The sequence below is a fragment of the Coregonus clupeaformis genome, unplaced genomic scaffold, assembly GCF_020615455.1.
Source record: "Coregonus clupeaformis isolate EN_2021a unplaced genomic scaffold, ASM2061545v1 scaf0656, whole genome shotgun sequence".
Classification (NCBI taxonomy): domain Eukaryota; kingdom Metazoa; phylum Chordata; class Actinopteri; order Salmoniformes; family Salmonidae; genus Coregonus; species Coregonus clupeaformis.
Genome location: NW_025534111.1, coordinates 58824 through 74164, shown reverse-complemented (window position 1 = coordinate 74164; position 15341 = coordinate 58824). Strand labels below are relative to the sequence as shown.

Here is a 15341-nt window from a genome sequence, read left to right as displayed (position 1 = left end):
AGGTTACTTCTGTGATTCTATATTACCTTGCGTGTATTTACGTTTTCGTGTTGCATGTGTGTGTCTTGCTGTTGCGTAGTTTTACCTTCCGTGTGATTGGGTAGTGTGTGTACCTTCGTGTGATTGGTAGCGTGCTTACCTTGCTGTATTGCGTAAGCGATGTGTACCTTGCGTGTGATTGGTTAGCGTGTGTACCTTGCGTATATTGATAGCGTGTGTACCTTGCGTGTATTAGGTAAGCGTGTGTACCTTGCGTGTGATTGAATTGCATGATGTGTACCTTGCATTAGCGGTGGGTGGCGTGTACCTTGCATTAGCGATTGGGTAAGCGTGTGGCCGCTATGCGATGTGGAATTGGGTAAGCGTGTGTACCTTGCGTGTGATTAGGTAGTACTGGTGTATACCTTCGCGTGTGATCAAGTGAGTATGTGTACCTTGCCAGCGGTGGGTAAGCGTGTGTACCTTGCGTGCCGGTCGTTAGCGTGTGTACCTTGCGTGTGGTGGGTAGTTACCTTAACAGCGATTAGGTAAGCGTGTGTCCCTTGCGTGTGATTAGGTAGCGTGTGTACCTTGCGTGTGGTGGTGGCGTGTGTACCTTGCGTTGTGATTATACGCGTGTGTACCTTGCGTGATGGCCAATTAGGTAGCGTGTGCCACGCTGCGTGGCGGTGGGTAGCGTGTACCTGCGTGGGTGGGGCCAGCGTGTGTACCTTTAGTTAGCGATTGATTGTGTGTACCTTGCCTATGTTTGCGTAGTGTGTGTACCTTGCGTGTGATTGGGTAGTGTGTGTACCTTGCGTGTGATTGCGTAGCGTGTGTACCTTGCGTGTGATTGCGTAGTGTGTGTACCTTGCGTGTGATTGCGTAGCGTGTGTACCTTGCGTGTGATTGCGTAGCGTGTGTACCTTGCGTGTGATTGCGTAGCGTGTGTACCTTGCGTGTGATTGCGTAGTGTGTGTACCTTGCGTGTGATTGCATAGTGTGTGTACCTTGCGTGTGATTGCGTAGTGTGTGTACCTTGCGTGTGATTGGGTAGTGTGTGTACCTTGCGTGTGATTGGGTAGCGTGTGTACCTTGCGTGTGATTGCGTAGTGCCCCTTCATGGCGTTGAGGCTCCATTTGATGTCCTGACAGGAGATCATCCTGAAGTCTCCCATCAAGAGGTCAGCTGCCTGCATCACCACCTCTGGACCCACCGGACCCAACGACCCGTAGTCAAACAGGTCCTCTGCAGACTGCACACAGAGAGACAGGGTTACCAGGACCTAACGACCCGTAGTCAAACAGGTCCTCTACAGACTACACACAGAGACAGGGTTACCAGGACCTAACGACCCGTAGTCAAACAGGTCCCCTACAGACTACACACAGAGACAGGGTTACCAGGACCTAACGACCCGTAGTCAAACAGGTCCTCTGCAGACTGCACACAGAGACAGGGTTACCAGGACCTAACGACCCGTAGTCAAACAGGTCCTCTGCAGACTACACACAGAGACAGGGTTACCAGGACCTAACGACCCGTAGTCAAACCGGTCCTTTGCAGACTACACACAGAGAGACAGGGTTACCAGGACCTAACGACCCGTAGTCAAACAGGTCCTCTGCAGACTACACACAGAGACAGGGTTACCAGGACCTAACGACCCGTAGTCAAACAGGTCCTCTGCAGACTACGCACAGAGACAGGGTTACCAGGACCTAACGACCCGTAGTCAAACAGGTCCTCTGCAGACTACACACAGAGACAGGGTTACCAGGACCTAACGACCCGTGGTCAAACAGGTCCTCTGCAGACTGCACACAGAGAGACAGGGTTACCAGGACCTAACGACCCGTAGTCAAACAGGTCCTCTGCAGACTGCACACAGAGAGACAGGGTTACCAGGACCCAACGACCCGTAGTCAAACAGGTCCTCTGCAGACTGCACACAGAGAGACAGGGTTACCAGGACCTAACGACCCGTAGTCAAACAGGTCCTCTGCAGACTGCACACAGAGAGACAGGGTTACCAGGACCTAACGACCCATAGTCAAACAGGTCCTCTGCAGACTACACACAGAGAGACAGGGTTACCAGGACCTAACGACCCGTAGTCAAACAGGTCCTCTGCAGACTACACACAGAGAGACAGGGTTACCAGGACCTAACGACCCGTAGTCAAACAGGTCCTCTGCAGACTACACACAGAGAGACAGGGTTACCAGGACCTAACGACCCGTAGTCAAACAGGTCCTCTGCAGACTACACACAGAGAGACAGGGTTACCAGGACCTAACGACCCGTAGTCAAACAGGTCCTCTGCAGACTACACACAGAGAGACAGGGTTACCAGGACCTAACGACCCGTAGTCAAACAGGTCCTCTGCAGACTGCACACAGAGAGACAGGGTTACCAGGACCCAACGACCCGTAGTCAAACAGGTCCTCTGCAGACTACACACAGAGACAGGGTTACCAGGACCTAACGACCCGTAGTCAAACAGGTCCTCTGCAGACTACACACAGAGAGACAGGGTTACCAGGACCTAACGACCCGTAGTCAAACAGGTCCTATACAGACTACACACAGAGACAGGGTTACCAGGACCTAACGACCCGTAGTCAAACAGGTCCTATACAGACTACACACAGAGACAGGGTTACCAGGACCCAACGACCCGTAGTCAAACAGGTCCTCTGCAGACTGCACACAGAGACAGGGTTACCAGGACCTAACGACCCGTAGTCAAACTGGTCCTCTGCAGACTACACACAGAGACAGGGTTACCAGGACCTAACGACCCGTAGTCAAACAGGTCCTCTACAGACTACACACAGAGACAGGGTTACCAGGACCTAACGACCCGTAGTCAGAGACAGGGTTAACACTAGGGATGGGCGTTTGAAATCATTTCACTATCGGAATAGTACCATCATTTTTTTTAGGATACTCTAAATACGGTGTTTTTTAACCCTTTTTAACCTGAGCACTGCCGCGCGAGGGAGAGACGCTGCCGTGGTGGAGGGGACGGAGTGAGAGATGGAGCACAGTGGAGGGGACAGGAGGGAGAGACACTGCCGTGGTGGAGGGGACGGAGGGAGAGATGGAGCACAGTGGAGCAGACAGGAGGGAGAGACACTGCCGTGGTGGAGGGGACGGAGGGAGAGATGGAGCACAGTGGAGCAGACAGGAGGGAGAGACACTGCCGTGGTGGAGGGGACGGAGGGAGAGATGGAGCACAGTGGAGCAGACAGGAGGGAGAGACGCTGCAGTGGGGGAGGGGACGGAGGGAGAGATGGAGCACAGTGGAGCAGACAGGAGGGAGAGATGGAGCACAGTGGAGCAGACAGGAGGGAGAGATGGAGCACAGTGGAGGGGACAGGAGGGAGAGACGCTGCAGTGGGGGAGGGGACGGAGTGAGAGATGGAGCACAGTGGAGCAGACAGGAGGGAGAGACGCTGCAGTGGGGGAGGGGACGGAGTGAGAGATGGAGCACAGTGGAGCAGACAGGAGGGAGAGATGGAGCACAGTGGAGGGGACAGGAGGGAGAGATGGAGCATAATGTAACTTTCACTGCTATGCGGATGACACACAGCTGTACATTTCAATGAAACATGGTGAAGCCCCAAAATTGCCCTCGCTAGAAGCCTGTGTTTCAGACATAAGGAAGTGGATGGCTGAAAACGTTCTACTTTTAAACTCGGACAAAACAGAGATGCTTGTTCTAGGTCCCAAGAAACAAAGAGATCTTCTGTTAAATCTGACAATTCATCTTGATGGTTGTAAAGTCGTCTCAAATAAAACTGTGAAGGACCTCGGCGTTACTCTTGACCCTGATCTCTCTTTTGACGAACATATCAAGACTGTTTCAAGGACAGCTTTTTTCCATCTACGTAACATTGCAAAAATCAGAAATTTTCTGTCCAAAAATGATGCAGAAAAATTAATCCATGCATTTGTTACTTCTAGGTTAGACTACTGCAATGCTCTACTTTCCGGCTACCCGGATAAAGCACTAAATAAACTTCAGTTAGTGCTAAATACGGCTGCTAGAATCCTGACTAGAACCAAGAAATTTGATCATATTACTCCAGTGCTAGCTTCCCTACACTGGCTTCCTGTTAAGGCAAAGGCTGATTTCAAGGTTTTACTGTTAACCTATAAAGCGTTACATGGGCTTGCTCCTACCTATCTTTCCGAGTTGGTCCTGCCGTACATACCAATACGTACGCTACGGTCACAAGACGCAGGCCTCCTAATTGTCCCTAGAATTTCTAAGCAAACAGCGGGAGGCAGGGCTTTCTCCTATAGATCTCCATTTTTATGGAACAGTCTGCCTACCCATGTGAGAGACGCAGACTCGGTCTCAACCTTTAAGTCTTTACTGAAGACTTATCTCTTCAGTAGGTCATATGATTGAGTGTAGTCTGGCCCAGGAGTGTGAAGGTGAACGGAAAGGCTCTGGAGCAACGAACAGCCCTTGCTGTCTCTGCCAGGCCGGTTCCCCTCTCTCCACTGGGGTTCTCTGCCTCTAACCCTGTTACAGGGGCTGAGTCACTGGCTTGCTGGTGCTCTTTCATGCCGTCCCTAGGAGGGGTGCGTCACTTGAGTGGGTTGAGTTACTGACGTGATCTTCCTGTCTGGGTTGGCGCCCCCCTTGGTTTGTGCTGTGGTGGAGACCTCTGTGGGCTATACTCGGCCTTGTCTCAGGATTGTAAGTTGGTGGTTGAGGATATCCCTCTGGTGGTGCGGGGCTGTGCTTTGGCAGAGTGGGTGGGGTTATATCCTTCCTGTTTGGCCCTGTCCGGGGTTTCTTCGGATGGGGCCACAGTGTCTCCCGGACCGCTCCTGTCTCAGCCTCCAGTATTTATGCTGCAGTAGTTTATGTGTCGGGGGGCTGGGGTTAGTTGGTTATACCTGGAGTACTTCTCCTGTCTTATCCAGTGTCCTGTGTGAATTTAAGTATGCTCTCTCTAATTCTCTCGTTCTCTCTTTCTCTCTGAGAACCTGAGCCCTAGGACCATACGTCAGGACTACCGGGCATGCTGACACCTTGCTGTCCCCAGTCCGCCTGGCCTTGCTGCTATTCCAGTTTCAACTGTTCTGCCTGCTGATTCACCGTGAAACCCCTACCTGTCCCAGACCTGCTGTTTTCAACTCTTAATGATCGGCTATGAAAAGCCAACTGAGATTTATTCCTGATTATTATTTGACCATGCTTGTCACTTATGAACATTTTTGAACATCTTGGCATGGTTCTGTTATAATCTCCACCCGGCACAGCCAGAAGAGGACTGGCCACCCCTCATAGCCTGGTTCCTCTCTAGGTTTCTTCCTAGGTTTTGGCCTTTCTAGGGAGTTTTTCCTAGCCACCGTGCTTCTACACCTGCATTACTAGCTGTTTGGGGTTTTAGGCTGGGTTTCTGTACAGCACTTCGAGATATTAGCTGATGTAAGAAGGGCTATATAAAATAAAATTGATTGATTGATTGATTGAGCACAGTGGAGCAGACAGGAGGGAGAGACGCTGCAGTGGTGGAGGGGACGGAGGGAGAGATGGAGCACAGTGGAGCAGACAGGAGGGAGAGACGCTGCAGTGGTGGAGGGGACGGAGGGAGAGATGGAGCACAGTGGAGCAGACAGGAGGGAGAGATGGAGCAGTGGGGGAGGGGACGGAGTGAGAGATGGAGCACAGTGGAGGGGACAGGAGGGAGAGACGCTGCAGTGGGGGAGGGGACGGAGTGAGAGATGGAGCACAGTGGAGGGGACAGGAGGGAGAGACGCTGCAGTGGTGGAGGGGACGGAGTGAGAGATGGAGCACAGTGGAGGGGACAGGAGGGAGAGATGGAGCAGTGGGGGAGGGGACGGAGTGAGAGATGGAGCACAGTGGAGGGGACAGGAGGGAGAGACGCTGCAGTGGGGGAGGGGACGGAGTGAGAGATGGAGCACAGTGGAGCGGACAGGAGTGAGAGATGGAGCACAGTGGAGGGGACAGGAGGGAGAGATGCTGCAGTGGGGGAGGGGACGGAGTGAGAGATGGAGCACAGTGGAGCGGACAGGAGTGAGAGATGGAGCACAGTGGAGCGGACAGGAGTGAGAGATGGAGCACAGTGGAGGGGACAGGAGGGAGAGATGGAGCACAGTGGAGGGGACGGAGTGAGAGATGGAGCACAGTGGAGCAGACAGGAGGGAGAGACGCTGCAGTGGGGGAGGGGACGGAGTGAGAGATGGAGCACAGTGGAGGGGAAAGGAGGGAGAGATGGAGCACAGTGGAGCAGACAGGAGTGAGAGATGGAGCACAGTGGAGGGGACAGGAGGGAGAGACGCTGCAGTGGGGGAGGGGACGGAGTGAGAGATGGAGCACAGTGGAGCGGACAGGAGGGAGAGATGGAGCACAGTGGAGGGGACAGGAGGGAGAGATGGAGCACAGTGGAGGGGACGGAGTGAGAGATGGAGCACAGTGGAGCAGACAGGAGGGAGAGACGCTGCAGTGGTGGAGGGGACGGAGTGAGAGATGGAGCACAGTGGAGCAGACAGGAGGGAGAGACGCTGCAGTGGTAGAGGGGACGGAGTGAGAGATGGAGCACAGTGGAGGGGACAGGAGGGAGAGACGCTGCAGTGGGGGAGGGGACGGAGTGAGAGATGGAGCACAGTGGAGCGGACAGGAGTGAGAGATGGAGCACAGTGGAGGGGACAGGAGGGAGAGATGGAGCACAGTGGAGGGGACGGAGTGAGAGATGGAGCACAGTGGAGCAGACAGGAGGGAGAGACGCTGCAGTGGGGGAGGGGACGGAGTGAGAGATGGAGCACAGTGGAGCAGACAGGAGGGAGAGACGCTGCAGTGGTGGAGGGGACGGAGTGAGAGATGGAGCACAGTGGAGCGGACAGGAGGGAGAGATGGAGCACAGTGGAGCAGACAGGAGGGAGAGATGCTGCAGTGGTGGAGGGGACGGAGTGAGAGATGGAGCACAGTGGAGGGGACAGGAGGGAGAGATGGAGCAGTGGGGGAGGGGACGGAGTGAGAGATGGAGCACAGTGGAGGGGATAGGAGGGAGAGATGATGCAGTGGGGGAGGGGACGGAGTGAGAGATGGAGCACAGTGGAGGGGACAGGAGGGAGAGATGGAGCAGTGGGGGAGGGGACGGAGTGAGAGATGGAGCACAGTGGAGCAGACAGGAGGGAGAGATGGAGCACAGTGGAGCAGACAGGAGTGAGAGATGGAGCACAGTGGAGCAGACAGGAGGGAGAGATGGAGCACAGTGGAGGGGACAGGAGGGAGAGATGGAGCACAGTGGAGCAGACAGGAGGGAGAGATGGAGCACAGTGGAGGGGACAGGAGGGAGAGATGGAGCAGTGGGGGAGGGGACAGGAGGGAGAGATGGAGCACAGTGGAGGGGACAGGAGGGAGAGATGGAGCACAGTGGAGCAGACAGGAGGGAGAGATGGAGCACAGTGGAAGGGACAGGAGGGAGAGATGGAGCACAGTGGAGGGGACAGGAGGGAGAGATGGAGCAGTGGGGGAGGGGACAGGAGGGAGAGATGGAGCACAGTGGAGGGGACAGGAGGGAGAGATGGAGCACAGTGGAGGGACAGGAGGGAGAGATGGAGCACAGTGGAGCAGACAGGAGGGAGAGACGCTGCAGTGGGGGAGGGGACGGAGTGAGAGATGGAGCACAGTGGAGCAGACAGGAGGGAGAGATGGAGCACAGTGGAGCAGACAGGAGGGAGAGATGGAGCACAGCGGAGGGGACAAGATACCGACTGTAGTTCTGCTGATTGGCCAACATAAACAACAAGCTACCGACTGTAGTTCTGCTGATTGGCCAACACAAACTTCAAGCTACAGGCCTTTTTACGGGAACACCTTACTAAAAACGACATTCAAAAGTTTAGCCTTTTATTCAATAAAACATTTGAAATGTCATGGTATATCATTGTATGTAAGAACGTCACATTGATATTTTAATTTAATTTATAAAAAGCCTTTTCATCGCTAAAATAGGCCTATAATTTGTTCTCAAAAATGAATACTCACACAAGTATTATAATACTAACGTCTGTTGGGATATTGAATAACCGTGCCCATCCCTAGTTAACACACAGGGTTAATAACAACAACAAGTATTATAATATTAACGTCCGTTGGGATATTGAATAACCGTGCCCATCCCTAGTTAACACACAGGGTTAACAACAACAACAGTATTATAATATTAACGTCTGTTGGGATATTGAATAACCGTGCCCATCCCTAGTTAACACACAGGGTTAACAACAACAAGTATTATAATATTAACGTCCGTTGGGATATTGAATAACCGTGCCCATCCCTAGTTAACACACAGGGTTAACAACAACAAGTATTATAATATTAACGTCCGTTGGGATATTGAATAACCGTGCCCATCCCTAGTTAACACACAGGGTTAACAACAACAACAAGTATTATAATATTAACGTCCGTTGGGATATTGAATAACCGTGGCCATCCCTAGTTAACACACAGGGTTAACAACAACAACAAGTATTATAATATTAACGTCCGTTGGGATATTGAATAACCGTGCCCATCCCTAGTTAACACACAGGGTTAACAACAACAAAAGTATTATAATATTAACGTCCGTTGGGATATTGAATAACCGTGCCCATCCCTAGTTAACACACAGGGTTAACAACAACAACAAGTATTATAATATTAACGTCCGTTGGGATATTGAATAACCGTGCCCATCCCTAGTTAACACACAGGGTTAACAACAACAACGTATTATAATATTAACGTCCGTTGGGATATTGAATAACCGTGCCCATCCCTAGTTAACACACAGGGTTAACAACAACAAGTATTATAATATTAACGTCCGTTGGGATATTGAATAACCGTGCCCATCCCTAGTTAACACACAGGGTTAACAACAACAAGTATTATAATATTAACGTCTGTTGGGATATTGAATAACCGTGCCCATCCCTAGTTAACACACAGGGTTAACAACAACAAAGTATTATAATATTAACGTCCGTTGGGATATTGAATAACCGTGCCCATCCCTAGTTAACACACAGGGTTAACAACAACAAGTATTATAATATTAACGTCTGTTGGGATATTGAATAACCGTGCCCATCCCTAGTTAACACACAGGGTTAACAACAACAACAAGTACTATAATATTAACGTCCGTTGGGATATTGAATAACCGTGCCCATCCCTAGTTAACACACAGGGTTAACAACAACAACAAGTATTATAATATTAACGTCCGTTGGGATATTGAATAACCGTGCCCATCCCTAGTTAACACACAGGGTTAACAACAACAACAAGTATTATAATATTAACGTCCGTTGGGATATTGAATAACCGTGCCCATCCCTAGTTAACACACAGGGTTAACAACAACAACAAGTATTATAATATTAACGTCCGTTGGGATATTGAATAACCGTGCCCATCCCTAGTTAACACACAGGGTTAACAACAAGTACTATAATATTAACGTCCGTTGGGATATTGAATAACCGTGGCCATCCCTAGTTAACACACAGGGTTAACAACAACAACAAGTATTATAATATTAACGTCCGTTGGGATATTGAATAACCGTGCCCATCCCTAGTTAACACACAGGGTTAACAACAACAACAAGTATTATAATATTAACGTCCGTTGGGATATTGAATAACCGTGCCCATCCCTAGTTAACACACAGGGTTAACAACAACAACAAGTATTATAATACTAACGTCTGTTGGGATATTGAATAACCGTGCCCATCCCTAGTTAACACACAGGGTTAACAACAACAACAAGTATTATAATATTAACGTCCGTTGGGATATTGAATAACCGTGCCCATCCCTAGTTAACACACAGGGTTAACAACAACAACAAGTACTATAATATTAACGTCCGTTGGGATATTGAATAACCGTGCCCATCCCTAGTTAACACACAGGGTTAACAACAACAACAAGTATTATAATATTAACGTCCGTTGGGATATTGAATAACCGTGCCCATCCCTAGTTAACACACAGGGTTAACAACAACAACAAGTACTATAATATTAACGTCCGTTGGGATATTGAATAACCGTGCCCATCCCTAGTTAACACACAGGGTTAACAACAACAACAAGTATTATAATACTAACGTCTGTTGGGATATTGAATAACCGTGCCCATCCCTAGTTAACACACAGGGTTAACAACAACAACAAGTATTATAATATTAACGTCCGTTGGGATATTGAATAACCGTGCCCATCCCTAGTTAACACACAGGGTTAACAACAACAAGTATTATAATATTAACGTCCGTTGGGATATTGAATAACCGTGCCCATCCCTAGTTAACACACAGGGTTAACAACAACAACAAGTATTATAATATTAACGTCCGTTGGGATATTGAATAACCGTGCCCATCCCTAGTTAACACACAGGGTTAACAACAACAACAAGTATTATAATATTAACGTCCGTTGGGATATTGAATAACCGTGCCCATCCCTAGTTAACACACAGGGTTAACAACAACAACAAGTATTATAATATTAACGTCCGTTGGGATATTGAATAACCGTGCCCATCCCTAGTTAACACACAGGGTTAACAACAACAACAAGTATTATAATATTAACGTCCGTTGGGATATTGAATAACCGTGCCCATCCCTAGTTAACACACAGGGTTAACAACAACAAGTACTATAATATTAACGTCCGTTGGGATATTGAATAACCGTGCCCATCCCTAGTTAACACACAGGGTTAACAACAACAACAAGTATTATAATATTAACGTCCGTTGGGATATTGAATAACCGTGCCCATCCCTAGTTAACACACAGGGTTAACAACAACAACAAGTATTATAATATTAACGTCCGTTGGGATATTGAATAACCGTGCCCATCCCTAGTTAACACACAGGGTTAACAACAACAACAAGTACTATAATATTAACGTCCGTTGGGATATTGAATAACCGTGCCCATCCCTAGTTAACACACAGGGTTAACAACAACAAGTATTATAATATTAACGTCCGTTGGGATATTGAATAACCGTGCCCATCCCTAGTTAACACACAGGGTTAACAACAACAACAAGTATTATAATATTAACGTCCGTTGGGATATTGAATAACCGTGCCCATCCCTAGTTAACACACAGGGTTAACAACAACAACAAGTATTATAATATTAACGTCCGTTGGGATATTGAATAACCGTGCCCATCCCTAGTTAACACACAGGGTTAACAACAACAACAAGTATTATAATATTAACGTCCGTTGGGATATTGAATAACCGTGCCCATCCCTAGTTAACACACAGGGTTAACAACAACAAAGTATTATAATATTAACGTCCGTTGGGATATTGAATAACCGTGCCCATCCCTAGTTAACACACAGGGTTAACAACAACAACAAGTATTATAATATTAACGTCCGTTGGGATATTGAATAACCGTGCCCATCCCTAGTTAACACACAGGGTTAACAACAACAACAAGTATTATAATATTAACGTCCGTTGGGATATTGAATAACCGTGCCCATCCCTAGTTAACACACAGGGTTAACAACAACAAGTACTATAATATTAACGTCCGTTGGGATATTGAATAACCGTGCCCATCCCTAGTTAACACACAGGGTTAACAACAACAACAAGTACTATAATATTAACGTCCGTTGGGATATTGAATAACCGTGCCCATCCCTAGTTAACACACAGGGTTAACAACAACAAGTATTATAATATTAACGTCCGTTGGGATATTGAATAACCGTGCCCATCCCTAGTTAACACACAGGGTTAACAACAACAAGTATTATAATATTAACGTCCGTTGGGATATTGAATAACCGTGCCCATCCCTAGTTAACACACAGGGTTAACAACAACAACAGTATTATAATATTAACGTCCGTTGGGATATTGAATAACCGTGCCCATCCCTAGTTAACACACAGGGTTAACAACAACAAGTATTATAATATTAACGTCCGTTGGGATATTGAATAACCGTGCCCATCCCTAGTTAACACACAGGGTTAACAACAACAAGTATTATAATATTAACGTCTGTTGGGATATTGAATAACCGTGCCCATCCCTAGTTAACACACAGGGTTAACAACAACAAGTATTATAATATTAACGTCCGTTGGGATATTGAATAACCGTGCCCATCCCTAGTTAACACACAGGGTTAACAACAACAAGTATTATAATATTAACGTCCGTTGGGATATTGAATAACCGTGCCCATCCCTAGTTAACACACAGGGTTAACAACAACAAAGTATTATAATATTAACGTCCGTTGGGATATTGAATAACCGTGCCCATCCCTAGTTAACACACAGGGTTAACAACAACAACAGTATTATAATATTAACGTCCGTTGGGATATTGAATAACCGTGGCCATCCCTAGTTAACACACAGGGTTAACAACAACAAGTATTATAATATTAACGTCCGTTGGGATATTGAATAACCGTGCCCATCCCTAGTTAACACACAGGGTTAACAACAACAAAGTATTATAATATTAACGTCCGTTGGGATATTGAATAACCGTGCCCATCCCTAGTTAACACACAGGGTTAAACAACAACAAGTATTATAATATTAACGTCCGTTGGGATATTGAATAACCGTGCCCATCCCTAGTTAACACACAGGGTTAACAACAACAAGTATTATAATATTAACGTCCGTTGGGATATTGAATAACCGTGCCCATCCCTAGTTAACACACAGGGTTAACAACAAGTATTATAATATTAACGTCCGTTGGGATATTGAATAACCGTGCCCATCCCTAGTTAACACACAGGGTTAACAACAACAACAAGTATTATAATATTAACGTCCGTTGGGATATTGAATAACCGTGCCATCCCTAGTTAACACACAGGGTTAACAACAACAACAAGTATTATAATATTAACGTCTGTTGGGATATTGAATAACCGTGCCCATCCCTAGTTAACACACAGGGTTAACAACAACAAGTATTATAATATTAACGTCCGTTGGGATATTGAATAACCGTGCCCATCCCTAGTTAACACACAGGGTTAACAACAACAAAGTATTATAATATTAACGTCCGTTGGGATATTGAATAACCGTGCCCATCCCTAGTTAACACACAGGGTTAACAACAACAAAAGTATTATAATATTAACGTCCGTTGGGATATTGAATAACCGTGCCCATCCCTAGTTAACACACAGGGTTAACAACAACAAGTATTATAATATTAACGTCCGTTGGGATATTGAATAACCGTGCCCATCCCTAGTTAACACACAGGGTTAACAACAACAACAAGTATTATAATATTAACGTCCGTTGGGATATTGAATAACCGTGCCCATCCCTAGTTAACACACAGGGTTAACAACAACAAGTATTATAATATTAACGTCCGTTGGGATATTGAATAACCGTGCCCATCCCTAGTTAACACACAGGGTTAACAACAACAACAAGTATTATAATATTAACGTCCGTTGGGATATTGAATAACCGTGCCCATCCCTAGTTAACACACAGGGTTAACAACAACAACAGTATTATAATATTAACGTCCGTTGGGATATTGAATAACCGTGCCCATCCCTAGTTAACACACAGGGTTAACAACAACAACAGTATTATAATATTAACGTCCGTTGGGATATTGAATAACCGTGCCCATCCCTAGTTAACACACAGGGTTAACAACAACAAGTATTATAATATTAACGTCCGTTGGGATATTGAATAACCGTGCCCATCCCTAGTTAACACACAGTTAACAACAACAAGTATTATAATATTAACGTCCGTTGGGATATTGAATAACCGTGCCCATCCCTAGTTAACACACAGGGTTAACAACAACAACAAGTATTATAATATTAACGTCCGTTGGGATATTGAATAACCGTGCCCATCCCTAGTTAACACACAGGGTTAACAACAACAAAGTATTATAATATTAACGTCCGTTGGGATATTGAATAACCGTGCCCATCCCTAGTTAACACACAGGGTTAACAACAACAACAAGTATTATAATATTAACGTCCGTTGGGATATTGAATAACCGTGCCCATCCCTAGTTAACACACAGGGTTAACAACAACAACAAGTATTATAATATTAACGTCCGTTGGGATATTGAATAACCGTGCCCATCCCTAGTTAACACACAGGGTTAACAACAACAAGTATTATAATATTAACGTCCGTTGGGATATTGAATAACCGTGCCCATCCCTAGTTAACACACAGGGTTAACAACAACAAGTATTATAATATTAACGTCCGTTGGGATATTGAATAACCGTGCCCATCCCTAGTTAACACACAGGGTTAACAACAACAACAAGTATTATAATATTAACGTCCGTTGGGATATTGAATAACCGTGCCCATCCCTAGTTAACACACAGGGTTAACAACAACAACAAGTATTATAATATTAACGTCCGTTGGGATATTGAATAACCGTGCCCATCCCTAGTTAACACACAGGGTTAACAACAACAAAAGTATTATAATATTAACGTCCGTTGGGATATTGAATAACCGTGCCCATCCCTAGTTAACACACAGGGTTAACAACAACAACAAGTATTATAATATTAACGTCCGTTGGGATATTGAATAACCGTGCCCATCCCTAGTTAACACACAGGGTTAACAACAACAAGTATTATAATATTAACGTCTGTTGGGATATTGAATAACCGTGCCCATCCCTAGTTAACACACAGGGTTAACAACAACAACAAGTATTATAATATTAACGTCCGTTGGGATATTGAATAACCGTGCCCATCCCTAGTTAACACACAGGGTTAACAACAACAAAGTATTATAATATTAACGTCCGTTGGGATATTGAATAACCGTGCCCATCCCTAGTTAACACACAGGGTTAACAACAACAAAAGTATTATAATATTAACGTCCGTTGGGATATTGAATAACCGTGCCATCCCTAGTTAACACACAGGGTTAACAACAACAACGTATTATAATATTAACGTCCGTTGGGATATTGAATAACCGTGCCCATCCCTAGTTAACACACAGGGTTAACAACAACAACAAGTATTATAATATTAACGTCCGTTGGGATATTGAATAACCGTGCCCATCCCTAGTTAACACACAGGGTTAACAACAACAACAAGTATTATAATATTAACGTCCGTTGGGATATTGAATAACCGTGCCCATCCCTAGTTAACACACAGGGTTAACAACAACAACAAGTATTATAATATTAACGTCCGTTGGGATATTGAATAACCGTGCCCATCCCTAGTTAAC

The 15341-nt window shown here is 46.2% G+C and overlaps 1 protein-coding gene across 2 annotated transcripts in view; it reads right to left on the bottom strand.

Annotated features, from left to right (window-relative positions):
* rnf216 (ring finger protein 216) overlaps positions 1 to 15341 on the bottom strand; it is a 139343-nt gene that overhangs the window by 99431 nt on the left and 24571 nt on the right. For both annotated transcript variants that reach the window (XM_045216265.1, XM_045216264.1), the window contains exon 7: positions 1074 to 1235. In XM_045216265.1, the coding sequence (XP_045072200.1) occupies positions 1074 to 1235 (162 nt within the window). The remainder of the gene's footprint in view (positions 1 to 1073; positions 1236 to 15341) is intronic.